Source organism: Struthio camelus, chromosome 1 (assembly GCF_040807025.1).
Source record: "Struthio camelus isolate bStrCam1 chromosome 1, bStrCam1.hap1, whole genome shotgun sequence".
NCBI classification, from domain to species: domain Eukaryota; kingdom Metazoa; phylum Chordata; class Aves; order Struthioniformes; family Struthionidae; genus Struthio; species Struthio camelus.
The window spans coordinates 57,102,044-57,129,524 of NC_090942.1; the positions used below are offsets into that span (position 1 = coordinate 57,102,044).

Genomic DNA, 27,481 nt, shown 5'->3' on the forward strand with positions numbered 1-27,481 from the left:
GCCGCGGCGGCGGGCGGGGCGTCGTGTCATGTCGTATCGTGTCGCGTCGTGGGGGCTGGAAACTTCCACGGCGCCGCGCGGCGGTTGGGCGGGGAAGCGGGCGGGCGGGCGAGCGGGCTGGGACGGAGCTGCGCTGCGCCGCGCAGTGGGCGAGCAGCAGGAACAGCAGCAGCAGCAGCAGCCGCCGTGGCCTCGGCCTCCCCGCCGTTCCGCCATGGACTCGCGCAAGCTGAGCGAGCTGCGGGCCTTCGTCAGGCTCTGCAAGCAGAACCCGGGCCTGCTGCACACCGACGAGCTGGCCTTCCTGCGCGAGTGGGTGGAGAGGTCGGTCACGGGCCGGGCCGGGCGGCGGCGGCGGAGACGTTGAGGCGGCTGTTGGGGTGGTCCCGCGCGGGGCCGTGTGGGGGAGGGGCGGCACGTGTCGGCGCGCGGCCCCGCCGCGTGGCCGGGAAGGGGGCGGGGGGGGGCCCATCGCCCGCGGCCGCCCCTGGTGGGGGGGGGGGCCGCGCTCCCCCCTTCGCCTCCCTCCCCCCCCCCCCCCGAGCGTCTGCTGCCCTCTCGCCTCGCAGGTCCGGCGCGCAGTCGTTACGGCTCGTGTGTTACATATATTACGCATACTATATATATATTTTATATATATATAGATATATATATATATGTAGAGTCTCTCTCCTTTTTTTTTTTTCTTTAAACTCGCTCGCTCTTCTCATTGCAAATGTACACCCCCCCCCCCGCCCCCGGCCATTTCAGTGGCTTACCTTCCCCGGCTGGAAGGCCCCGGAGTAATATTTAGCGAGCTAATTCTCGCATTATTCAGCAGAGTTGGCTAGCCTGACTTAAAAGGATGCGAGTTTGTGGGGAGGTGAGTGGCGCTGATTTACATCCCGGCACCCCAAAGCGTTGAATATCTCGCAGCTCAAAGCGAGAAGTGGTTCGTGCCACAAATTTGCTTAATTGTTGGAAGTTTTCGCGTGTCGTGCAGTTGGAGTCTTGCTCCCTTTGAGGCGTTTCGTACGTGTGCTGCTTAAGGCTGTAGTTCCTTTTTTTTTTTTTTTTGGTGCATTTGAAGCTTGTCGTGGCAGATGCTTCTCAGTATGAAAACGTCACTGGATCTCCCCCAAAACTCGAAGTTGGAAGAGTTGAAGTCTGTTACTGCTCGTAGAGACCCCACAGAACCTGTATGTTCAACTGGGGAAACATCTATCTGTTCAACTTTCGGGGCCGCATCCCTCCTTGCTTTGAAAAACGTGAAACAATGAGGGAAGTCCTCGCAGATACACCTCTCAGGGGAGAAAAAGTTTTTATTCAGCGTCAAATTTGAATTTGCTGTGAAATGCATCTGAAAGTATTCTAATGGCATTTTCTGCCCTGTTGTAATTAGTTGGAAAACTAGTGGGCTGCTTTTTTCTTTTCTTTCTTTTTTAAAGTAAGCACTGGCACTTCACAGTATGCTGTGTAACGAAGATTGCTTTAAGCTATTTGTTGGATCTGTTTTTTAAACTGATGTTTAAACCTTTTAAAACATTGTATACTCATGCAATAGTGAAAACACACCTACTTAACTTTGCTTGGTTTTACAGTAACGATTGTAGCTGCACGTGTGCCTAGGAAAGTGATGCACTTATCTTGTATGCTAGTGCGGGTCCTCAGCCCCTTTGCTAATGTATAAAAGACCTCAGTCACTCACCCGAACTTAATTCTATTCTTCTGTTGTATGATTCTGAAAGTATGAACAGAGTATTGGGCAGAGAAGGGAGACACTAACTTTTGGCCAAAAAAAAGTGTTAGGGAAGTGGAGCCTCTGATTTCTAATTTTCTCCATGCTGATATGGAAAGCTCTAACTTGCAGATTCATTTTTAGTGTTTATGTTTGGTTAGTACCAGGGTGTGTGTTTTCTTGCATGTATTGTAAGTATAAAATTTAGGTTTGGAGGTGTGGAGTGTTTTTTCTATGGAAAAACTTTATTGGCTGTCTTTGTCTCAGATGTTAACTTACTCAAAACAGGACCTTATAGAGCTCTCTTAATGTTTATTGTTTCCTCACTTATTTAAGCTAAATATTTGGGTAAATTATATACTTGAATATTTGGAGTAGTAGCCAAACTACCTCTCATGTCAAACTGGAAGTTTGGCGAGTTCCCTTCCATAATAGCAATGTTTGCAGTCAGACAATGACATGTTTTTTTTTAGGGTTTTCTCATTATTCAGAAGCTACTTGAAACTTACAATGGCTCAGGTTCAGGAGAAATATATCTGATCGGTTTTGTCATATCTTTGTCAGGCTTGCCTGTATTAATTTAAAAGGCTTAGGTTTGGTCATGAGGGTAATGTTGCAAATGATTACACAGTACTGACTAAATGATACTGAAATCTATCATGAAATTTTCAGCTAACATTCTAATATAATTGATCTGACGTTTTCTTAAAACTGAGAATGATGCTAATTGCTGGGGAAGCCTGAGGGTGGTGCTTGATTTCTGACTGAATGTTAATGTTACGTCAGAAACCTTAAGTCGTCTTTCACGTTTTCATGTACTTGTTATCTACTGATCTTTATTCTGTATAGCTGATCTATTTCATTTATTTATAGATGCTTGTAAAGAATATACTAATGTATGATTATATTTGGAAAGGGTTCTGATGTCCTGTTTGTTCCAGCTTATTTCTTTCATAACTGCATAAACATATAAATATTTTAACATGAATCATTGTAAAGGGAGTCGTTACATAGGGGCTGTATTTCAAAAACCTGCAGTTGAACAAAGAAAACAATAGCAGTCCTTAAAAGTAAGGCACAAAGCTCAATTCATGAACAGGGGTGGGGTTTTTTTTGCCTCTTTGTTGTTTTTCAGGAAGATTTTGTCCCTTTGAATTTTCTGTAATCCGGTTCATCTTTAAAGATAATTGGGTATAAGTGAGCAAACTGGATGGAGAAATGACAATTGCAGTTCTAAGAAGTCAGAAAAGCAGCACTTCACATCACTGTGATCAGTGGAAGTGTGGAGTCATTATTACAACGGAGTCCTTACAAATTCTCGTGTGTAGTTACCTGAATTGCCCAATTCTCTCACCAGGTCTCCGCGCAAAGGCTTATTTTAAAATGGGTTTTTTTGTGCATTTATACTGCTCAGTAACTGAGTTTTCATACAAGAGTAACTCCTGTGCTATATGTGTAGACTGTTGAGTTTAAATGCATTGCAAATTTTGCACGTCCTCGCTGCACGTTTAATCGTAGTGTTTTAAGGAATGATTTTAGAGTAACTTGCTTTGGGATTGTTCTGGAATTGCAAATCTAGATTCAGTGGAAGATAACTAGATAGTAACAGTATTTTTAAGGGACTGGGAATAAAACTGTGTTTGTGAAAGCAGTTTGTGCAGTTCGGCAGTTCTGAAATACCGTATTGGGAAGTGCATAAATACCGGTTAAGCGCATCTCATAGACTATTTTAACGATTCTTTAATAAAGCCCTAGGTAGGGGGGGTTGGGCAAGTGAAGGGGGCAGAAGAGACTAATCAAGTTGTTCCAGCCTTGGGATGTTTCTAGGTTTCAGACTTACAAACAGCTGATATTGAGACCAGTAATTTGGAATTGCTCTGGAATTCTAATCCTGCATTTCATAAATATATGATGGAAGCTGGGAATCAATTTTTGACCTTTTTTGAATTAGAGGGTTCTCAGTCTTTTTCCGATAGACCTAGTAGGTGAGCCAGGCTTTGAAGAAGTCTTGTTGTATAAAAGAAATATTGCAGTGTTTTCAGTAAGCGTTAGATGGATAGGTGTAGATCTTAATTTCTGAGCATTGTGCTAACCTGAATCTTAGCTATTAACACTTCTAAAATCCTTTAATAATTACAGTTCCCTTTTGATGTGCAGAAGAACAGATTTCTTTGGTTCACCTACTCTGGTCCCTATGATGTCATTCTTTTAGTTGTTATGTCTGACTTCTCTTGAACTGCTTGTTAGGAGAACTAGGATGAAAACTCTGGAATTTATATTATTGTATTATATGCCTATTGCCAGCCTGCAAGGGTAAACATTTAGGAAGAATAGTTACTACCTGTACTGCATTTTTTGCCTAGTTCTGTAATGGTTTGGTCAAACTGCAGTTGTTCTATCCTTAAAGTATAGCATAGATGAAGCAATGTCAACATAGCAGCGGCACATGTCGATTTTTGTGATAACTTCAGAAGATGCCTTTTTGGGTAACTTGGAACGTGTTTTCCTGACAACCTGTCCAGCGGTAGTGTAGTGCTGCTCTCCTGCCCTTGGTTGCAGCATCCTTTTTCCCCTTTGTGGTGTCAGGTCCTATCAGTCCTGCCACCTCCTCCTCTTCCCCCTGCCCAGCCCAGGTTTTCAGCCAGTTTAGGGCCTGGCTGTGAGGGGCTGCTGGTGGAGGAGAGAGAAAAGAGCAAGGAGAGTGGGACTGCAGCAGCCTGGTTTAAGTTGCTGTGTGATTTCATCCTTGGGGTTTAGTTTCATGTTGCGATAATGCTGACATTGCTGAAAGCCATGCTCCCTCCCAAGGCCTCCTGCCTGTTTGTGCACTTTTTTCTCTTCCCCCCCTGCATCATGTCTAACCGGTTGTGTGGTCCCCAAATGAGCTGGTTCAGCCTGAGTTGATAGAAATAATGATTTCTCTCTCCCTCCCTCTCTCTCTCCCTCCCTCTCTCTCTCCCTCCCTCTCTCTCTCCCTCCCTCTCTCTCTCCCTCCCTCTCTCTCTCCCTCCCTCTCTCTCTCCCTCCCTCTCTCTCTCCCTCCCTCTCTCTCTCCCTCCCTCTCTCTCTCCCTCCCTCTCTCTCTCCCTCCCTCTCTCTCTCCCTCCCTCTCTCTCTCCCTCCCTCTCTCTCTCCCTCCCTCTCTCTCTCCCTCCCTCTCTCTCTCCCTCCCTCTCTCTCTCCCTCCCTCTCTCTCTCCCTCCCTCTCTCTCTCCCTCCCTCTCTCTCTCCCTCCCTCTCTCTCTCCCTCCCTCTCTCTCTCCCTCCCTCTCTCTCTCCCTCCCTCTCTCTCTCCCTCCCTCTCTCTCTCCCTCCCTCTCTCTCTCCCTCCCTCTCTCTCTCCCTCCCTCTCTCTCTCCCTCCCTCTCTCTCTCCCTCCCTCTCTCTCTCCCTCCCTCTCTGTCTCCCTCCCTCTCTCTCTCCCTCCCTCTCTCTCTCCCTCCCTCTCTCTCTCCCTCCCTCTCTCTCTCCCTCCCTCTCTCTCTCCCTCCCTCTCTCTCTCCCTCCCTCTCTCTCTCCCTCCCTCTCTCTCTCCCTCCCTCTCTCTCTCCCTCCCTCTCTCCCTCCCTCCCTCTCTCCCTCCCTCCCTCTCTCCCTCCCTCCCTCTCTCCCTCCCTCCCTCTCTCCCTCCCTCCCTCTCTCCCTCCCTCCCTCTCTCCCTCCCTCCCTCTCTCCCTCCCTCCCTCTCTCCCTCCCTCCCTCTCTCCCTCCCTCCCTCTCTCCCTCCCTCCCTCTCTCCCTCCCTCCCTCTCTCCCTCCCTCCCTCTCTCCCTCCCTCCCTCTCTCCCTCCCTCCCTCTCTCCCTCCCTCCCTCTCTCCCTCCCTCCCTCTCTCCCTCCCTCCCTCTCTCTCTCCCTCCCTCCCTCTCTCTCTCCCTCCCTCCCTCTCCCTCCCTCTCTCTCTCTCTCTCTGTACATTTGGAGTTTATATGGCCAAAACCGTCAGTAGATGAGAATGCAGGGTATAGGATGGATGGGCGTGGTCATGTTTGTGGTAGCTGGCCATTAGATATGATTAGATGTTATATGAAACGGAGAGAGAGCGTTCAGCCTGTGCTTAGTTCTGGCTGCTGACCAAAGTCAATATAACATAAAAGTTTATCCTATATTGAAGGAATGCTGTCTGCATAAAGAATGCTCCTTAACTTGTACCTAAGCAAAGACATGTGAAAGGAATGAAATTGTTTTCATAGGCAGTAATTATTTTTAATTGTATAACTGTTTTTTAGAAGAAAAATACCAGATAATAGGCCATTTTTAGGCATTTAGGCTTCTCTTAATTTACTGGACACATGTTCCAAACTGATGAGAAATAATTGCTTTTTCTAGTATTGAAATCAAAGAATGACATCTAGGTTTGATTTGAAACGGAAGTTTTGTTTTAAGGGAAAAATCTATTTCAGCCAAGGAGGCAGCTTTTATTTGGAGAAAAGATGGGTGGGAGATGTGTGTGAACCCAAGGTACAACGCAGTTCCAGGTGACGGAGCCAACAGACCCAGTGTGCGTTATGTCACATTGAAAGAAGCAGGGTGGATGCATAATTTTATTACTGCTTTTACAATAAATTGGATCGTTATGTTTTCTTCCACAAGAGAAACCTGAGACTGTCAGCAGGATTTGAATTGCTAAAGAACATGACCGTATTTTGGTAATCTTTTCTTTCTTTCTTTCTTGCTTTTTTTCTGTTTTGCTGAAAAGCATGGGAGGCACAATACCACCTGCTCCAGCCAATGCCTCCACAGAGGAGACAAGTAAGGTGAGACATGGAAAATTTATAATTGAAAACTAATGTTTGGACTTCATGCAAAGATGTTGGAGAGGGAGGAGAGAAACAAATTGCTGTCAATTTTTGTCCACATAGGGTGGGTGAATGTGCTAGGGTGAGTGAGTACTAGATTGTGCGAGTTCAAAGATAGAAGCCTGCCCATTGCTTGTTGTGGATGGGGACTTGTTTTAGATTGCTTTCTAGTGTGTTTCAAGTGTTATCGTATTCCATTTCTCTAATCCCGAATGTCTGATTTTCTGCGCAGTGCAAACGCCAAACAAGAAGCCTTGATTTTTATGTCTTTGCTGTCTGTATCTGCATCTTTTCTGTAGTCAATAGTTGCTCAAATTATAATCTCTGCATGAAAAGAAACACTAGCCAGCATGATAGGTAGTGAAGTGACCACTTAACTGTTAGCTTTTTAAGCCAGTATTGTGGATAACATAGATTTTGAAATGTGGGGATGCCCCACAATGCTTCTTGTTTTTTAAAGGAAGATAATAAAATGGGTTTGTAGATACTTAAAATGGATTTTTCCAAGCTTGAAATCCTTCTGAAAAAAGGAGAAGACTTCTCATTTTGGTTTAACAAGACAGCAGATGCTGGAATTACTGGCTAGTTAGAACTGTTTGAGGAATTGTACGTATAGGGAGTATAAATTGTGACACTGACTTTAAAGACAGTTTGTCTGTGATAAAGGAGGCTGTGTTAAGTGAGGGGATTCAGAGGAGAGTGGTAACGTGGTTAGAAATTGGTAGGAAAACATTTGAAGAAGCATTCTGAGCAAGTGGCACAAAATATCTGGCCTTGACAAACGTTGACAGTATTGTAATCATTGAGACCTGCTCACTGCTAATGGGCCCTAGCTTAATAGTATTAGATTGAGAGGATTTTTGATGCAGAGAACGTGTCAGGGAGAGTGGTTCCGAATTGGGTGTTATCGGGATCATTTTGTTTTGGTCATTAAATTGCACAATTTGAAGGATAGGCTTTACCAAAAATTGAAGTTCACAGGTCAAGATTGGGCTCTAAATTATTTGCATGTTTGACAGACTTAAGCTCGGAAGGGAGAAAAAAGATTTGTGTCTTAAATAAAACCGTTTAGCCATAGAGCAGTGGTCTGCTTTGAAAGTTTATGTTATTTTTTTCTGATGCCTTGTTTTTTATTAAGGTGGGAATAGATTATCAGTCAGAAATAACGTATGCTTACAAATATGTTTCTCTTTCAGGGCAAAGCAGAGGAGCAGCCAGAGGAACCGGTTAAATCACCTGAGCCAGAAAGTGAAGAGAGTGACTTAGGTGTGGAAGATAAGCGCTGTTAGCGCAGTACACCAATTTGAACGTGACTCTGGAAGCCCTCTCTCTGTTTGCAGATGGAGCTTAATTTTGCTTTTCATTTTTCCCCAGAAATTGACAACGAGGGTGTGATTGAACCAGACAGTGACGACCCTCAAGAAATGGGAGATGAAAATGTGGAGGTAACCAAAATACTTCAAGTGGCTGTGACAGTAGGGAAGAAGGGGAGAGGTTTTGAACTGAGTTAAGAGTAGTAATTAGGGCCGGGGGAAGGGGAGAGGGAATAAGACAACATTATCTAGCTAGCCAGTCATTGCTTTACCTCTTTTTCTCCTGAATAGAAAAATTACTAGCTTACTGAAATTTTTCCTTTTTAAAGGTTAGAGTCCATCAAAAAGATCTGTGAGGAAAAATCAGGTCAGAAAATGCCACAAAAATTTATCAAAACATCTGAGAAAACTAGATGTATAGAAATCTGGCGTTATTCAACTACCTTTTGAGTGTTTTCCAGCTCAAAATAATGGTGACTTACATCTTCAAGGTGAAACCAAAAATTACTTTTTTTTAAACTATGTTTTCAATACAAATTAAAAAAACATTCTGGAGTCAGAAAACTGGAGCTCCCTTCTTTGGCATTATCTCAGCTTGGTACTTGCGGCCTCGACTCTATAGCTTTGGAGTTTGTTTTTCTTTTTTTCTTTGTTTGTTTTAGGTAACTGAAGAGATGATGGATCAAGCTAATGAAAAGAAGGTGGAGGCTATAAACGCTCTGAGTGAAGGTGATAAATTGGTTTCCAGTACATATTAAAGAACATAACGTTGTTTTGTGCTCCTTTAAAAAAAAAAAAACCAACAAAAAAAACTTGGACCTTTTTGAATGCTTTCAAGTAGGAGAAAGCCCGCTTCCTAACTACTCTGTGTAGTTAGGAAAAAGCTTTTGTTACCAGAATGTGATGTTTCTGATGTATTTCAGAGAAGAGTTAGTTGTTTAACAAGTGCTTTCCAATGCTGTGTTGGATACTGAAAGCTAGCTAGAACGTGAAAGCGCTGTCTTCCTGATTGTGGCTGTAGTTGAATGCAGAGGGGGAAGTAATTCAGCATCTTAATTATAAACCAACCAGCTTTCCTTTGAATTTTGAATGCTGTGTCCATTACTGGACTTCTCTACATATTGTGATTGGTGTTTTTAATGGTTTGTCTTAACTTGATAAAAAGCTGCATAAGGAGGTAGCTTTCTGCTTGACTGGGCGCGAGGTCAAGCGCTCAGATTTAACTAGAAAAGTTGTTTGCTTGTTTACTTCCAGGCAGAGTTTATGTTTGCATTTCAGTAGTAGATAATTTAGAAGAAGAAAAACTGAATTTGCTTACTTTTTTTTTTTTTTTACGTTGGTAATGTTCCGTTTACCTACGCCTAATGCCTAATTTCATTGCGTAATGACTGAAACTTTACTGGTATTCATGTTCAGGTGAGCTTCAGAAGGCCGTCGACTTGTTCACCGAAGCCATCAAACTGAATCCTTGTTTGGCCATCCTGTACGCCAAGAGGGCGAGGCAAGTCATTATAAAATAGTGATTTATGTTTCTGCCTGCTCTATTATTGCCCTTAAAGAGCCGAAACATGCCAGAAAATTGAGGACGTAGGTACATTTAAATCGGATTAGGGAAAGAGGAAAGTGCACTTAATTACATATAAGAGTAATTGTATGAACTGGGTTTGCTGAAGCAGCCATCTAAGAGACTTAATCGATGAAGTATAGAATGATGTTCTAAAACAGATTGTAGTAATTAATGCCTTTTGGTATGTTGAATTGGAAAGATGCTAGATAACAAACACTTGAAACATCTGAAGATCCTTCTAGGATTAAGATTATGATTGAAATCAGGTCCAGTCTAGATAGGAAGTTAACTGTGGATCATGTGAATTCTCTCCTTATTGTACAATCTAAATTCTTTCCCTGTGGAACAGACTTGTTTCTGTTCAACAGCCGTACATATGAAGAGGATATACCTATTCTCACCCCATTAAACACCCACCATACTGCTGATTAAAGCTACCAGACTACAGATAATGCATTAGGAAAATACTATCTGATTTGATGTGCGGTGGCCCTAGCTTCATATTGCGCAAACGTTTATCTTCCTAATTCTTGAAGGGAGGCAAGTGGTAGACAAGCCAGTGGGCTGTCAAAGTCCAAGATTCCGCAGATTTGTTTCAAACGCAAAACAAGCCTGCTAATGGTACGTGTTTGATAGCTCTGTGGATCTTCTCTCTAGTAAGATAAAATACAAAGAAATTTTGAGCTTTTGATGAATTTCATGTGTACTCGATCATACTGGATTAATCAGCGCCCATTAACGGTTTGATTTTACTGCATCTTACTGGTACAGGCCTGTGTCTTTTTTCCTTTTCGTATGAAAGTTTTTGCATGTAACACCCTTTGTGTACCTTATAATAACTCTTTTTCTGGGGCCATCATAGTAGTTTTTTTAAAAACCTCTCGTAGTTCTCAGGAACAAGATTTTTTAACAAAGGGAAGTAAGAGCATCAGGAGAAGCTGAAAAAATGTCTCAATTTCGCCTACTGTAGAAATGAGCAAAAGTATATATTGCACGTTGTAAAACCTACAGTGTAACAGCACTGGTTTAAACTTCGTTTAAAATTTTTTTTTTTTGAAATCCTGAGACAGCCAGCAGCATTGGAACATCTGTCGTTGGTGAGGTATAGTTTTGGGACGGCTTATTTATTGTTCACATATTTGTTTCTAGAAGAAAAGGTGTCAATTTATGTTGACTTAAGTGGCCTTAATCGTTAAATAACTTAAAGAAATCTACCAGTAAGTAGACTGCCATTCAAGTAGATGTAGGACAGAAGTTTTAACTTGGAGTATCTTAGATCTTGTGGATTTTGAAATTTGAGTACTTTGTCAATTCAGGATTTTTTTTTTTTTTGGTGTTCCCTGCAGAGCTTTTTGTTCAGGGTGAGATGATTGTGCCAAATACCTGAATGTCTTAAGCATATTTCTGTAATAGTTAATTGGATTTGCTTGAGCGTTGTAAAACTTAAAATTACTTCCCTTAATTGAGAATGGAACAGGGCTACTACCTTCTGTAAACCTTGATGACACATCTGCTATCAAGAGGCATTTGCTTTTGAAAGCAGCAATTCAGAGCAAAGATAATGCTTTATGCAGAATATGAAGATCGTAGCTAATCATTAATTCACAACCAGCCCCTTAAAACTGTAATAGGCTGTGGCTTCTCTTCCTAGCAATGTGTGGTAGTTGACTACGCGTAGTCTCAAACCTAAATTAAGCCTTTGTTTGCTTAATATCTCTTTCTTGCTTTTTATGTTGTTTGACAGTGGATCTTTAAAGGTTCTTTATAGACTCCAGGTGTATCTTTCTTCATACATTGTCTGTTCCAGACTGTAGGATCCTAGCCTGTTTCCCTACCTGGGCAGGCCCTGTTCTTTAGTTGAGATTTTGTTGCTCTTCTTGGGACACCTCTCAGTTCTACTACCCGCTTCTTTGAGATGGAGGGATGGGAGCAAAATTTCACACAGTATTCAAGCTGAGGCCCGTTGTGGATTTGTACAGTGGCACGATAGTGTTATATTTTGGTTTCTTTCCTGGTTGCTAATCTTTGATTTTATGCACGTTGAATTCTGTGTATCGAGGAGCTTAAGGAGCAGGCTGCAAGACCAGGAAAAAAAGGGTGTATCATGCAGGTTCAAGGAATGGTGGGGGGGAGGGGGAGAAGCATTAGAAGGAAGACACTAACTACTGAGTACTCACCCTGAAGACTCTAATAGCGAGCAGCTTAAAGGGAGGAACTCGTTTTTGTGACTTATCAGAAGAGATGATTAAGCAGCTGCTCTTGTTTTGTACAGACAACTTAAAACCAACATGTTCTTGTAGTTCCTGACGGTTCTAACCATTGATCCTTGTAGCATGTATGAAAACTCATGCTTGATACCTCCTTTTGTTGTTTTAAAGACTTTGTAATACGGAGTGCATAATACTATCTGTGTTTTGTTCAGCTGGTTCATTGCTGTTTGTTAGAGACTGCATAGACCATGAAATTGAATTCTCCTTTGCATTTACTTATCCTCTCCTAATGCACCAAAGTTGTTCTTGCTGGCAAAGCTTGACTCCGAACAGCGAACCCTTGGGCTTCTGGCTAATGATTCATCTACTATGGGCAAAAACTGTAAATTTCAGTAACACGCTGCTTATCGCAGCAAAATCTTATTGAATTCAACTCTTCATATGCATCTTTGTAGTTAGCTTGCTTGCCTGTCAGTCATCTACAATTATTTCTGGCTTCAGTTAGTAACTTGGTATTTGAATATATACAATAAATGTTCTCCTTCCCACAGTGTTTTTGTGAAACTACAGAAGCCAAATGCTGCCATTAGAGACTGTGACAGAGCCATCAAGATTAATCCTGACTCAGCACAGACCTACAAATGGAGGGGGAAAGCACATAGGTAATGAACTGCAACTGTGCTTCATATCCTCTTCACTTGCTTGAGGAGAACAATTTTATTTATGCCTTCTGTCCTTCTGTATTTCTCTGTGATATGCAGTTTGTCTATCGTGTACCTAAGAGCAGTAGTCATGAGCCAAGAAACCATTATGCTAATTGTGTGTATTGATGGCTTACAAGAAAGAAAGGATGATGATTTGGAAGTAGTCCTTCTGGCGTTGCCTTGCCTTTTTTTTTTTTTTTTTTAAAAAAAAAACATCTTCTCAAGGCTTACTTCCGTTCTGTGTAGCATCTTCTAACTGTTTGCTAAAGATTATGAGATCTAGGACTGTGGATTTTATTTGTTTGAGGATCTTTTATTTTTTAGTTTAGTTTTTATTTACTAACTTAGCATTCTAAACATTGCTTGGCTGCCCTTATTCCACAGGATCCTAGAGCGCTTAAGTAGTAAATTCAACTGCTTATGTACTTAGGGAACCATGTGTTTCAACTAGAGAGTAGTAAACAAACAGCGTAATTACCTAAAATTGTATTGGGCCAGTGTACCCCCTCCAATTTTACTTAGTTCAAAGTTTTTTCTAGAATGACAGTGAATCATCCAAAAATAATATGGTAACGCTTCTTACAGGCTCTAAAAGTGGAAGGAATGGGCATTAATAGAACTTAAGAAAACCCAAACTGTATATTAAACAGTGTTGAGAGGGTAGTTTATTAATGTCTACAATTTTAATATATGGCATGGAGCTTAAGAGTGAGAAGGCTAGAGAGCATAGGTTGGTTTAACAGCTTTATCTGTAAGCAAAACTGCTCTGAGGCGTTGGCAGTACTGTCATTTGCTCAAATTTTTAATTATCACAAGTTTGTCTAAATGAAGAGTTAAATAGTGCTGTACAATAGCTTTTGGGACCCCTTCAACTAAGACATGGTGCGTTCACACAGTTAGGTAGGTTGTTTCAGTGCTGAATAAACAGGGTCCACTTAAGCTTGGTTTAGCATTAGCCTAGACTTGCACAGAGCACTGAATTTACAAGGAGTGTTCATGTAACAGGATTCAGCAAAGAAATATTACTATTTTTAAAATACGGTTTTAAGTGCTTCAGAGAGTATTTATTAGTTTACTTCCATGTTTTTAGGTAGGGTGCGTTCTCTTTAATAGCTTCTTTATAGCAAAGAATGGCACTAGTTCACTTAGGGTTCCCCCCGCCTCATTTTTTTTGTTTCAAGCAAAGGCTCTTTTAAGGGTATGAAGCAAGCAAGTATCCTCTAATGGCTTCATAGTCTGTAGGTTACAGAAAATGCCATAATTATTACCAAGACTTGAAGTTCACTAAGTCCATATAGTTGCAGGTAAAAAATATAATTTCATGACACATGGTTGTAAATACCTTGCAGAACAGCAGGAGTTCAGTTTGCTTTTTTTTTTTTTTTCTTTTCTTTTCTTCTGAATGTTGGTGTCTTCTCAATTCCAGACTTCTGGGTCACTGGGAAGAAGCTGCACATGATCTTGCATTGGCTTGTAAACTGGATTATGATGAAGATGCTAGTGCGATGCTGAAGGAGGTGCAACCAAGAGTAAGTGGGGCGGGTTTAATATAGGTCCCTTGTTTGTTTGCGTTTGAGAGGCATTGCTGCCTTCAAATTCTTTCGGTATGCATTATCTTGTGGGAATGTGGGATTGTTCATATGTCATCTGACACTTCAAAGTAAGTTTACAAATACTTCATGTCTTTAAATCACAGCTGTTTATGGCTATGAGTAGATAAATTGGGTCTGTGAAACTGCATGCTCAAAAAAACCTCTTAAATAGTATGTTAGTCTTTTTAAATCTTAATAGAAAAATCCCAAGTGATTGAAGTTAGCCTGGCATTTTATACCCTTGACGGAAAACATTCAAAACAGCAAGAGAGCCCTCAGATAATGGATTCTTCCCTCCCTTCTCCTCCCCCCCCCCCCCCCCCCCCCCCCCCCGTATATCAATGTATATCATCGAGTATACACTCGATGATATACACCCTGTAAATCATCGAGTCAATACACTCGATGTTTCTGAATCGAGGTCAAAGCTTCATCCGAAACAGGATGTACCTAGGAAGCGTTCTTTACTGTGATTAATACTTTCAGTTTCCCACCACACGAGGGCAGCGTAATCTATGTGAGACTGATTTTCAGGTCAAATGTTTGACCCCAGCATTGTCCTAATGAAGGACTACTGTGTAACAACTGTTAAAGACTTGATAATAGGCTTTCTTTTTCAACTCATTTACATATTCCGTTGAAGCGCTTCACTGACCCCTTTGCAACTCTTGCATAAGTATTCCTATATCAAATAGTTTTAGCTTTTAGTTTTCCTACCATGTCTTTGTAGATGATTTTCTCTGTAAAACAATGATTCAGCCCATCTTACAAACTAAGTCTTCCGTATTGGAGACTGTTTATCTGTGATAAATCCAGTTGGGTCATAGGCCTCAAACTTTTCTGTCAGAGGTTTACTTGATTCTTGGCTAAAGGGGAACTTCTTATTTCCCAGCTGATCTGCCTGTGCACAGAAGGAGCGGAGTACGGCTATTATACATTGATGTGTACTTCCCAGCTGTGTAGGAATATGTGTATGCAGCTTAAGGGGAAAAGGTTTCATGGGTGGTCTTTAATACAAGTGAGAGTAATATATTCACTTAGTCTGTTTGCTTCCAGCTTTTGTAGCGCTTCCTGATCTGTAGCCTTTCCAGCTGAAAGTTTTAAGTTAAAAGTTCTAGAAATGTTTAGTTCATTTTGAGAAATACTTAGATACTCTGAAAGTTAAAACTTTGGAAACACTTAAGTTTCATTCATAAACATATTTGTCTCTCTCTTATTGAGCCATTTCATGGCCAGAAGCTTTTTTTGAGCATTAGCTTCTGATAACATGTACTGCTTTCGGTATCAGTCGGTTCTACTGTCTGCAACCTGCTTTCTCTGAGAAAAGTTCTAGAATCATGTGGCATGGAATGAATATCTGCTAGCTAAAATAAGTTGTATCAAAACTTTTGTTACTTAAAAAAAAAAAAATTTCTTCTTTTAGAGGGTATTCTGAAAGGATGGAAGAGTGGCCATATGTAAGAGAGGTTTCCAGCCATGATTTGTACTGCCTGGGTAGCCATCATCTACAATGTTGTCCTTTAGAGCTCAGCAGTTTGTGAAATCATGGACCGTTTTTGCAGTACCCTTATATTTAAGGGTATATTCTAGTTTCAAGAAAGCAGTGCTGCAGTTAGTATTCTATTAAGGATATGAGCTGAGTGAGGAGCCTTAGGGAGATGACTGCTAACTAGCCTCCTCCACTGGGGCTATCAAGTCAATACATTTGAGAAAAAGCTAATGGTAGTAAGCAAATTTTCTCCCCAGCTGCCCTATCTGACTTTGGTTCAGGTATTCTTCCTAGGTCTGCTTGAGCCTAGCTGTATGTGCTACAGCATATTTGGAATAACGCTAACCCTGACTAAAAAGGGGAAGGGAAAAATTATTTTTCCTGTTATTGTGCCAGAGAAAATTCCCTGTTCCGGTACCAGTTGCTGATACTAGCCCTGGAGAAGTTAATATTTCAATGTACCAACAGGAAGGTATGTGGAAGCTTAACGTATTTAAGTTCTAATTAAGGTATAAGTCTGGCGAGGGGGGAAGCATGTTAGGAGTTCATGTTCTGATGAACCCAGTTAGGGCCTGGTAGACATAAATGACTCTTGCAAAGCTCAGAAAAATGAGGAAATCGCAAATGTTTCCTAAAACAAAGAGATTCTAAAGATGTGAAATCATGAATGTTATTTTTAAGAACTGGTAAAGACAGATTGTTAAGCTTAGTTGTATTTAATATTGAAATATGTTACGTGCGGTGTACTAGAAACGGACACGAACCCTTGATACTGTTTTGTAACAGGCTCAGAAAATTGCAGAACATCGCCGAAAATATGAGCGGAAGCGTGAAGAAAAGGAAATCAAGGAAAGAATGGAGAGAGTGAAGAAGGCACGAGAGGAGCATGAGAGAGCACAAAGGGTGAATACTTAGACTTCAGTATTTCTTAATCAGTTGATGAGTGCCACAGTCATTTTGGTTAAAATGAATTGCACATAGGAAAACCATTTTCATTTTATGTTTTATAATTACATTTTGGAGAAATTATTTCTGTTTTGGTTACTTTACCAATAATGAAATCTGAAAAAGGGGGTCTTATATTCCTTCTGCTTTTTATGACAAAAACCGACGCTAGTTCTCTACTAATCCTGTACTTTAAGAATTCAGTTATTGTATAACTGTATCAGAAAAGTTTTCACTTGAAGTACTTGTTTCCCCCAGACTGTGTGTGTGTGTGGGGGGGGGGATGTTAAATTCAGGATAATCCTTTGTTTTTCTTCCTCACATCCTGACATACTGTTTGCTAGCTTTTTCTCATGCTTTAACGATACATTTTTACAAGTTATGTGGGGGGAAGGGTGGGAGTTAAGTTAAATTTTTTTAGGGCTAACAGGCTAGAACAAATTGCATCGTTCATATTCAGTAAAAACACGTTTAACTTGCCCCTTATTATTTTAATATGTTTTTCCAGGTACCGCTGTCTGTCTGTTTTCTGTAGTTTTGTACACAGTCAAGTGCTTCTTGTTTATTGCTGTTAGCCCATGTGCCTGAAACAGTCTCAGTTATCTTTTTCCTCCGCAAATCGACTGAGCAGTAGAAAACAGGCTGTAGTTCTATTGCTTTCTGTGGAAAAAGGCTACAATTCCGTTGCTTTCTCTGGAATGACGTGCTTTTGTCTGCAGGAGGAAGAAGCAAGACGGCAGGCAGGAGGAGCTCAGTTTGGTGGTTTCCCAGGTGGCTTCCCAGGTATTTTATTTTTAAGCCCTGATAGCTGAGGTGGAGGTAACTGGTCTTTCCATAGGGAGCTGGGGTTTTTTTTGTATTATCACCACAATTTGTACAGCCTTTCTTCTCAAGGCTGAGAGAAAAATGTATGAAACTTAGAGCTTGTCTACAGATAGCTCTTTTTATACAGTAGCAGGAAGCAGAATGGGATTCCTTCTCTTAAATGTGATTCATGCTGAATTCAATAATGATAATTAATGGAGTGAAAGAATTCAGATCTGAGAAAACAAAGATGCAGTGTTTGCGTAATAGTGCATGATGAAAAACTTGTATAAAAATGTGCTCTAAATTACCTGGGATGGCTTGACCTGTTTCTGCTTAAGAACAATAGTATTAAAGTAAAAAAATTGGATTGAATATTAAGGAAACTTGTGCTGTTTTTGCGAGCTGTGTTGAACAGAATAGTTTCTCAAAAGAGGTGGTGCATTCCACTCTGTGGAAAAGCTGTAACTTTAGTATTCTTCAGAGAACTGTTCTTGAACAGTTTCATGGAAAGCAGGCCTTCCATGATATTCTGGATTCTCTCGAACTTACTGTAACTAAAAAATAAATGCTAATGCTCTTGAAGACTGAGATGTAGATGGGGAAGGCTGGGTGCATGGTCCAACAAAGTCAGTTTGTCAGGGGAAGCAAATGGAGAGAAACTTATTTTCACCCTGCTCAGCACAATGCGGGTTTATGCCGATTAAGTCTTCAAAACTGGAACCTCAAACGTTTTGCTTTAGGGTTTTTCTGTTTTCCCCCTTTGGTGCTGTTTTTCAAACCTAAAATTCTTGCCAAATGTGGAATGTGCCTGAGACGTACTACTGATCTGCTTTTGCCACAGGTTGTTCACCTCGTGCAGCTGGTTTGTTAACTTAAACCAGAAAATAACTGCATCTCTGTACAAGGTGCTAGAATCTGACACTTGTTATAAGCCTCCCCTTGGATTAAAAATATGGATTAAAGGAGATGCAGACCTTCACAGAAAGAGCAGGTTGAAGCCCCTGTTTTCCATTTAGTGGAGCAACTGTAGCCTTGCGGAAGATACAGCTTTGAAGGTGTGATAAAGGAATATGTCTTGGTCTCTCTGCATGAGCTCATGGTTAGATGAATTAAACCTTTTCCGTTGTGTATTCTTGTTTTCTTGGGTTTGCAGGTGGATTCCCTGGGGCTATGCCTGGAGGTATGCCAGGAATGGCAGGTATGCCAGGTCTCAATGAGATTCTCAGTGACCCAGAAGTCCTTGCGGCCATGCAGGTGAGGATTTGATAAAATCAAAGCTAAGTGTTAAGAGTGAGGGAAAGACAGTGCCCATGAGCTAAGGGAAGGAAGGAAGATGTGACCTTTTTGATAGCAATAGAGTGCTTGCCTATTTCTGTTGTCAAATTCTCTCCTTTTGTGTGGCACCACGTTGTCTGGAATCAGTGTTAGCTATTTTTCAAATTCACAGGACCTTAATTAAAGGTTCCCCCCAACACTGTACTTGCTTACAATAGAGAAAACCGCGCTGTATAGCGTTCTTCAGCTTTTTGGCATGTTGAATCCGTTGGATCGGTGTCTTCTACGGGGTATTAATCGACTTGCTCCTTTTTTGAATGCACAGAAATTGCAGCGAGACAATTATGCACAAATGAAGAATGATTGTTAATATTGTTGCAACGCAATATAATACAATTGTGTTGAGATGAGAATTGCCTTTGTCTTTAGAGAATCAAGTGTTTGTTTTTTGCCAAAGGCAAAATAGTTTTGGATTATTTCCACATCTAATGTTTTCAAAACTAATGTTCAGAAAGCTCGCTCTCCTCGTGGGCTTGATTAATTGTTGAATTAATTGCTCTGTGTCATAACTAGTTTTATACAAGAAAAGTATTCTAGCAGTTTACAGTGGAGCATATCTGACAACATCAGTTTTATAGACAGGTGGGCTAGACAAAATCTGAGCTATGTGGTTATATTTACATATCAATATGGTCAAGTATAAAAGTGTCTTGTCACCTTTTCTGGATTCCTCTGGTTTAACTAGAGTTTCATGATGTTCTGAGGTCATCGAACAGATGTATTGCGTATACAGTTATGATCACCTTCTAAATAAAAGTGTAGCAAGGGAGCGTTATTTGATGTGCCCTCAAATTGTGAAAGATGCAAGATTTTCCGTATAAAAGTACATGGCTTTTAATGTTTGCTGGTATTTGGAAATACACCTTTACACCTTTACATTCTGTAATGGTGACTTGCATCCAAACCATCCAAAAAAAGGACTTGTATTCATTAACCTGGCTAATTTACACTGTAATACAGGAGTTTGAAATGACAATTGCTGAAAACAGAGCTTTGAATTGCAGTTGAATGTTAGGTGCTTGCAAAATGCATTTTTGCATGCTGATGGTATGTACCCCAAAATACTGTAGTACTCTGTTGCAAGAAAATGTGGTGACAGCGTCTTTTTTTTTTTTTTTTTTTTTTTTTTTAAACCTTTCAGCGAAGCCTTGGGTCTCCTTTTGACCTCTTTTTGTCCGAACTTTAAACCTAGGCGTGATCTATTCAGCATGTCACGTATATTTGTGCTACCTTCTTTTCCTAAAATGTCCAACTGACTACATTCTGGTATTCTGTATCAGCAGTGTAAGCTCTGGCCTTAAAAGGTATTAGTAGTTGTTACTACTTGGCTTGCTTCTGCTCAGTGCAACTACAGAATATGTTGAAGGAAAGTGGTAGCTGGCAGCTATTAGCACAGAGGTTAACGACGAGGTGTTACAGAAAAGTCTGAAGAATTTTAAGTGACACTTGTGTGGAGCCTCTTCACAGTGAGGAAATTGCTGCTGAAACTGGAGTTACATTGAGAGTAAGGGTCACCTTCTTGTCTCCAGTCTGCTAGCAAACTGTCAGCTGCTCATCTTTGGGACTTCTCCATGAGCTAACATTGAAATATGCGCGAGTTTGTTACCATCCTGGTAAACCTTAGAACTGTGCATGCCTGAACATGAACTAAATTAAACTGGTTTCACTGTCAGCTTTAGTTTGTCACCTGTAGAAGCAGGCTACCAATGGGTAAATTGATAAAAGTTACTGCTTATCATTGGCATTGTTGCAGGAATTGCACGGTTGTCACCTTTTACCGAAGGCATGATGCAGTTGCCACCTTTTACAGCAGGCATTACACAGTCACCATCTCCAGACGTTTTGGCTCAACCCTAGGTCTCCGCTTATTTTCCCAGTTCAGCATCAACTGTTTTTCTAAATAACAAAAAAATGGTTTATTACGCGTAATAAAGGTACAGCCTAAGCTGAGTGCCTCCAAGGAGGGACCCTGTCCACAGATTCTTGGTTCTATTTATCCTGTTACAACCCGATCGCAACCTCCCCCTCAAAAGTCTGATCCCTATTAACTAATCTCACAACTTCTGTTATTCATTTGCATCGTGTGGTCCATTGGCGCTCTGTTGCTGGGAGGGGTTTCTTTAGGTTACCTCTGTGTAACCATTGCAGATAACTATCAATATTCCCTGTTCTGTAAAAACAGGCTCCAGCTGGCCTTGACTGCGGCCTAATGCTTCGACTGCTTTAGTGACTAGCGCTAAGTGTTAGTACTCTTGCTCTTTTCTTCTTACAGCATGTAGATAAGAATCTCTGCAAGCTGGTATAAAAGCTTCCTTCTCGACAAAAATTTTTGGTTCTGTTGCCCAAGTATTTATTATCTTCAAGGTACATATTTTTTTCTTTCTCAAATTGTGGCTGATGCTAGTCTTTTATGTGCAAAAGACTCAAAAGTGGTAAACTTGTTGGTGTATTTCTTTTTGAAGGCTTCTTAGCAACAGTAGTTGTGATCTTTTGTGATAACTTCTAATACATCTTATTTTAGCCAGCCTCTCCCTGAGCGTTTTATAGTCTCAAAGAATTTGCTGAGATGCGTATTCCTGGGGGAGAGGGTAATGTTTCTCCTCTTTCGCCGTTCTGGCTGTCTGGAGAGTTCTGTAATACTTTATCTTGCATGTGCAACTGCTTTCTCTGGACATGACATGACATTTATGTTTTGGAAAGCATTTCTGGGTTAAATATAAATCCTTTCAAAAGGAGTGATGTGTAAGAGGATCCTGTGGATTACTTATTTGACGTGTAGTCACGTGTTGGACGCAGGCTTCCATAGAAATGCATACACTAGAAAAAAGAATAGTGATAACTGTTTTCCCTTAAAAATGTTTTTTATCCTTCTGCAACTAAAGACTAGAGCACTAGAAAACTGAATGTTTGACTAATACTGTTTATAGAAAGGCCCCGTTTCCCTATTATGTATTGACATTTCAGTAGATTAACTGTTACGGTAACCTTAAACTCCGAAATTTCATTCTGAAAGCATTGTTCATGAGTCTGAAACCTTGATTATAGAAATGTTTAATTATAACCGATACACATATAAACAAAGTCTGATGTTGAAGACGTGCAGGAGAAGTTACGTAAGTGCAGAATAACTTACTCGCAGTCCGTTCATAAGACCATGAAACATCTAGCATGGAATTGGAGACTTGACATGAAATGTAGGTGTGCTTTGACACTTACGATCCAGTGGCTAAACTTATTCTGCTTTGTATTTTGAATTCATGCATAGGTGGAAACACAGATTTAGCAAAATGGCTGCTCTTTATAGTTACATGCCCAGTTTTGAAATCAGAAATTGGAGAGGTTTAGGTATGTGGAAATTTTTTCTTTTCTTTGCACAGAAATCCTGTAAAGTGGCAAAGATAAATCTAATGCCTATTTTCTGAACTTCATCGTTCTAATTTTCATGGACTTTGCAGATTCCCCTTTGTAGGGGAGCAAAAACACCTGTAAATGCCTTTTACAAAAGATAAGACTTGACTCAGTTGCCAGCACGTGTAAAACATGACTGAAGCATGTGGGTGATTTCAGTGGAGTACACACCTACCAAAGGCAGTTCTGGAGCAGACTTGTTAAACAGCTTTTGTCTATATCTGATGCTAGAAAAGATGCAAGGTGGTGTTATTGTAGTGCTGGCAGCTCTGAGGACACCAGTTGGTTTTTGACGTTTCCAAAGAACACGTTTGTGGGAGCAGTGGGATAGAAGTCTAGGGAAGATTGTGTCGGTCACTGAAACTATTTAAATGCCCTAGACGGAACAGCAGATGGAAACTACAGCTAATCCAGGTGATTTGTACTGGACATAATAAACTGCTTGCATTTTAGCTGGGTTAAAACTTGAGTCTTTCATATACAAGTTGCTTATAATGGAAAGGTTCCCTCTGAGTAAGAAGCCGAGCAAAGCGGGCAGGAGACCTGCATGGATGAGCAAGGGACTCCTGGCAAAACTCCAACAGAAGAAGGAAGTCTACAGAATGGGGCAAAGGGGACAGGCCACTTGGGAGGAATACAGGGACGTTGTCAGAGCGCGCAGGGATGCGACAAGGAAGGCTAAGGCCCAGTTGGAATTAAATCTGGCAAGGGACGTCAAGGACAACAAGAAGGGCTGCTTCGAATACATCAATAGCAAAAGGAAGACTCGGGAAAACGTGGGCCCGCCGCTGAATGGGGCGGGTGCCCTGGTGACGAAGGATACAGAGAAGGCAGAGTTGCTGAATGCCTTCTTTGCTTCAGTCTTTACTGCTAAGGCCAGTCCTGAGGAATTCCAGACCTTGGAGACAAGAGAGGAAGGCTGGAGAAAGGAAGACCCTCCCTTGGTTGAGGAGGATCAGGTTAGAGATCATTTGTGCAAACTGGACATCCACAAATCCATGGTCCCTGATGGGATGCACCCACGAGTGCTGAGGGAGCTGGCGGATGTTATTGCTAGGCCACTCTCCATCACCTTTGGAAGGTCCTGGAGATCAGGAGAGGTGCCTGAGGACTGGAAGAAAGCCAATGTCACGCCAGCCTCCCAAAAGGGCAAGGAGGAGGAGCCAGGAAACTCCAGGCCTGTCAGTCTCCCCTCCATCCCGGGAAAGGTGATGGAACAGCTCCTCCTGGAGGCCATCTCTAAGCATGTGGAGGACAAGCAGGTGATCAGGAGTAGGCAGCATGGACTCACCAAAGGGGACTCATGCTTGACCAATCTGATAGCCTTCTCTGGTGGAATGACTGGCTGGTTAGATGAGGGGAGAGCAGTGGATGTTGTCTCCCTGGACTTCAGCAAGGCTTTTGACACAGTCTCCCATCGCATCCTCGTAGGTAAACTCGGGAAGCGTGGGCTAGACGAGTGGACGGTGAGGTGGATTGAGAAGTGGCTGGATGGCCGAGCTCAGAGGGTTGTGGTGAATGGCGCAGAGTCAAGTTGGAGGCCTGTGGCTAGTGGTGTCCCCCAGGGGTCAGTCCTGGGTGCAGTCTTGTTCAACGTATTCATCGATGACCTGGAGGAAGGGACAGAGTGCACCCTCAGCAGGTTTGCTGATGGTACTAAACTGGGGGGAGAGGCTGACACACCAGAAGGCTGTGCTGCCATTCAGAGGGACCCGGACAGGCTGGAGAGCTGGGCGGAGAGGAACCTCCTGAAGTTCAACACAGGCAAGTGCAGAGTCTTGCACCTAGGCAGGAAGAATCCCATGCAGCAGTCCAGGCTGGGGGTTGACCTGCTGGAAAGCAGCTCTGCCGAGAAGGACCTGGGAGTGCTGGTGGACAACAAGTTAAGCATGAGGCAGCAGCGTGCCCTGGTGGCCAAGGTGGTCAGTGGTCTCCTGGGGTGCACGAGGCAGAGTGTTGCCAGCAGGTGGAGGGAGGTGATCCTGCCCCTCTCCTCAGCCCTGGTGAGGCCTCCCCTGGAGTACTGTGTCCAGTTGTGGGCTCCCCAGTACAAGAGAGACATGGCACTGCTGGAGGGAGTCCAGCGGAGGGCTGCCAAGATGATGAGGGGACTGGAGCACCTCTCCTCTGAAGAAAGACTGCAAGAGCTGGGCCTGTTCAGCCTGGAGAAGAGAAGACTGAGAGGGGATCTCATCAACGTGTACAAGTATCTGAAGGGGGAGTGTCAAGAGGATGAGGCCAGCCTCTTCTCCGTGGTGCCCAGCGACAGGACAAGAGGCAACGGGCAGAAACTGAACCACAGGAAGTTCCATCTGAACCTGAGGAAAAACTTCTTTCCTGTGAGGGTGACTGAGCATTGGAACAGGTTGTCGAGAGCGGTTGTGGAGTCTCCTTCGCCGGAGATATTCAAAAGCCGTCTGGATGTGATCCTGGGCAATATGCTCTAGGTGACCCTGCTTGAGCAGGGAGGTTGGACTAGATGATCTCCAGAGGTCCCTTCCAACCTCAACGATTCTGTGAAACATTTTTACAGGCTGAGATGTACAACCAGTCTATACAGATTATTAAAAGGCATCATTCAAAGCATGCATGTGTAAAGTTGGTTTTTAAAAAAATCTAATGCAATGGAGGCCAAAGGTGTACTAGGAGTACAGAAAAAAAGTGTTAATATTTCTCGCACTAAATAGGGAAGATCGAGTTGGTATTCTTTTGACCACTGTCTTTCATATATATATGAATGTATTTGTCAGCCACAACACAGTTATAATTTCCCAGAGGAGATGGGGAATGGTTGTATGACGATCAGACGTGTTTTTAAAAAGCTACGTATTGACGCTTTGTCTGCTCACAGCCCAACAAATTATAAAGTTTTTCTGCTGGAAGGAAAAGGGTGGTTAGCAGCCCATGCTTGGTGGAGGGCCATCATGTCATGAGTGCTGCACACAGAGCTCCCATCTCCTCCTCCGGAATACATTTGAAGATGCTTGAATAGAAATAATCCAAAAGGTGTGGACAAGTTTGGCTGCTGTTTTGGAGAAAAAGCGACTGTCATGCTATCGCCCTTCTTACACGTAGCAGTATTAGTATAACAAGTTCAGTAATGACTCAGGTGTTTACTGATGAAACGTTAACAGCATGTACTCAGCATGCACTATGTCATTGGGTTTCTTTAGAGACCTCTTATCTAAAACTCTAATCTAGTCTTGACACGTTAACAACTGAGCAAGACTGGACTTATATTGGAACCACATAACCACTAACTTTTGTAAACTTGCTTTATAAATGCACTAATTTTTTGCTTTTTTTTGTCCTGCAGGATCCAGAAGTTATGGTTGCATTCCAAGATGTTGCCCAGAACCCGGCAAATATGTCCAAGTACCAGAATAACCCCAAGGTCATGAATCTCATCAGTAAATTGTCTGCCAAATTCGGCAGTAAGCCGTAAAATCCCTGGTTCTTAAAAATCATATCTCAGTGGGAAGGATTGATTTGGTTAACCAGTGTTGCAATAAAACAAACCATTTTACCTCTGATCCTCTTAAGAAGAGAAATGGGGTGTTCTAAGGAGAATAGCTCTCTAGCCCCATGTGTTGAACTTACTCATGATTGGTTTATAGCACTCAAATTATATTCAAATAGCATACACTTTCAACCATCCCTCCTTACCTAAGAGTTTGCAACCTTTTCTTTAAGTATTAAAGACAGTTTCCTCTGAATGAAGACTCTTGTAAGAAATTGTAATGTTCCTGGGGTGTAAGATACAACCTCTTATAGTTTTGGGGTTTTTTTATTCTCTGTGAGCAAAGAGGAAAGAACTTTAGACAGATGAAGTCTGTCTTGCCCACTTAGGACAGAAAAGTTGATCTAGTTATAAATAGCAAAGGTGAGACAAGTCTGAAGAATTAACTGGATAAAGGAATTCTCTGCAAATGCAAGTCCTTATTTTTTTAAATGAGTGACTGTCTTTATATAGCTATTAAAAAATTATCGATATAACCATGCTAGCTAGTTATACACTGGAACTTCTGGCAGTGCTGCAAATAATTTATATTTTGATTACCACAACTGTGCAGCAAAGGTGCAGCCCTATCCTTTGCACAACCTCGCATGAAATACATATTGCAGATGCCACAGAGGTTTTGTTGCTTGCTCAATTCTTGTCCGGCACCTTTGTGTAACATTTTATTTATCAAGTTGCTTATGGAAGAGCAGGTTACTGTCTGTACTTGCGCTCATATCCTTTCCCAATTGGCAGGTCCTCAGCTGGTTGCACTCACCTTTCCTGGGGCTGTGCTTACCGGGTTTCATCTATTTGGAAATTTTAGGGGAAGAATCTTGTTCCTATCACTACCTCTGTCCTGTTGAATGCAAGCCATCCAGAACATGTAAATACAGAGTTATAAATCAGTTAAGGGGAGAGTGCCCAACAAAATTGCAGCTCTGGTTTCTGAATGGGTTTGAGTTCTTAACATGCTTACAGACAAAAGTCCTTGGCCAAAGTTGGCTTTTTTTTTTCTTTCTTTCTCTTTCTTTCTTTCTTTCTTTTTCCTGCTGTTGCCTGTTTGGAGATGATGACTCTTCCTTCACCGCATACTGTAGTCTTCCTTTTTTTTTTTTTTTTGTATCCCTTTCTTTAAAAAATGCTCTTGTCCTGTTTTCAAATTCCAATTCATGTTTTTGAGGCTTGTGATACAGAGGAAGAGGTGAAGTAATTGGAGCAGACAAACATACTTCTAACATTTGTGAATTAACAGCATGGGCATCCTTGAAACAGCATGTCTGTGTTGATTATGTTCAATGGATTTGTGACTACAGGTAAAGACAGCGGTTGCTTCTCTTTGTCTTTGTCCTAGCTAAAACGTTACCCTTCCATGGAGAAATTATAATTGGCTGTTCACCACTTAAGTCTCAACATCTCTGTGTTATTCTTCTGTAATTCTGTATCTTAAGCCATAATTGATGTTGTTGTTCTTAATTCAATCTGGATTGGTATAGGAACTCAACAAGAAGTGCAAAAAATAAATCCCCAAATGTTTTTCTGTCATACTGATGACCCTGCAAAATGAAATGTGAATCTTTTTGCTTAAGAAATATAATTCTGAATACTTCTAGGAGCCTTTAAAAATAAAGTATGGTTTTGAAAAATAAAACTTCTTGGCTTTGTGTAATTTTCTGGTAAAACCTATTCTGCTTAAGGTAAATCATTTATGTGGGAATACTTTGATTAAACTGTGTCTATAACTTGTGATTTAAATCAGAACTAAATATTTAAGGGCTTGTCTTCATGACAAAACGAACTCAAGTTATGATCAAATGTTGCTTTGTACCTGGCTTTTGATCACACTTTGAGCTCCAGTTCCTGTAAGGAGATGCTTAAACTTGAAGTAGGTCACCTCTCAGTATAGGTTGAAACTCAAGTTCCGCTTCTCTCAGGCTGATCTGTATATGCTGTGCGTAAATTAGAGTATCCTTAATACAGATCCATTCCCTGTGCTTTCCTATTATTCCATCTGTCTATACATGACTGGTCAAACGTAGGAAGCTTACCTCCAGCTATTATAGGTGGTCATCTTTGTATCCTGCCTGCTCACTTATG

At 41.7% G+C, this 27,481-nt stretch overlaps 1 protein-coding gene across 1 annotated transcript; it reads left to right on the plus strand.

Moving 5' to 3' along the window:
• Positions 1-3: 3 nt before the first annotated feature.
• ST13 (ST13 Hsp70 interacting protein) lies at positions 4-27,035 on the plus strand. Its single transcript, XM_068941262.1, has 12 exons — positions 4-324; positions 6,416-6,473; positions 7,712-7,781; positions 7,890-7,960; positions 8,491-8,557; positions 9,245-9,329; positions 12,157-12,267; positions 13,736-13,838; positions 16,177-16,293; positions 17,055-17,118; positions 18,296-18,396; positions 25,202-27,035. The coding sequence occupies exons 1-12, from the start codon at positions 29-31 to the stop codon at positions 25,328-25,330; spliced, it is 1,272 nt and encodes a 423-aa protein (XP_068797363.1). The 5' UTR covers positions 4-28; the 3' UTR covers positions 25,331-27,035.
• Positions 27,036-27,481: the final 446 nt, after the last annotated feature.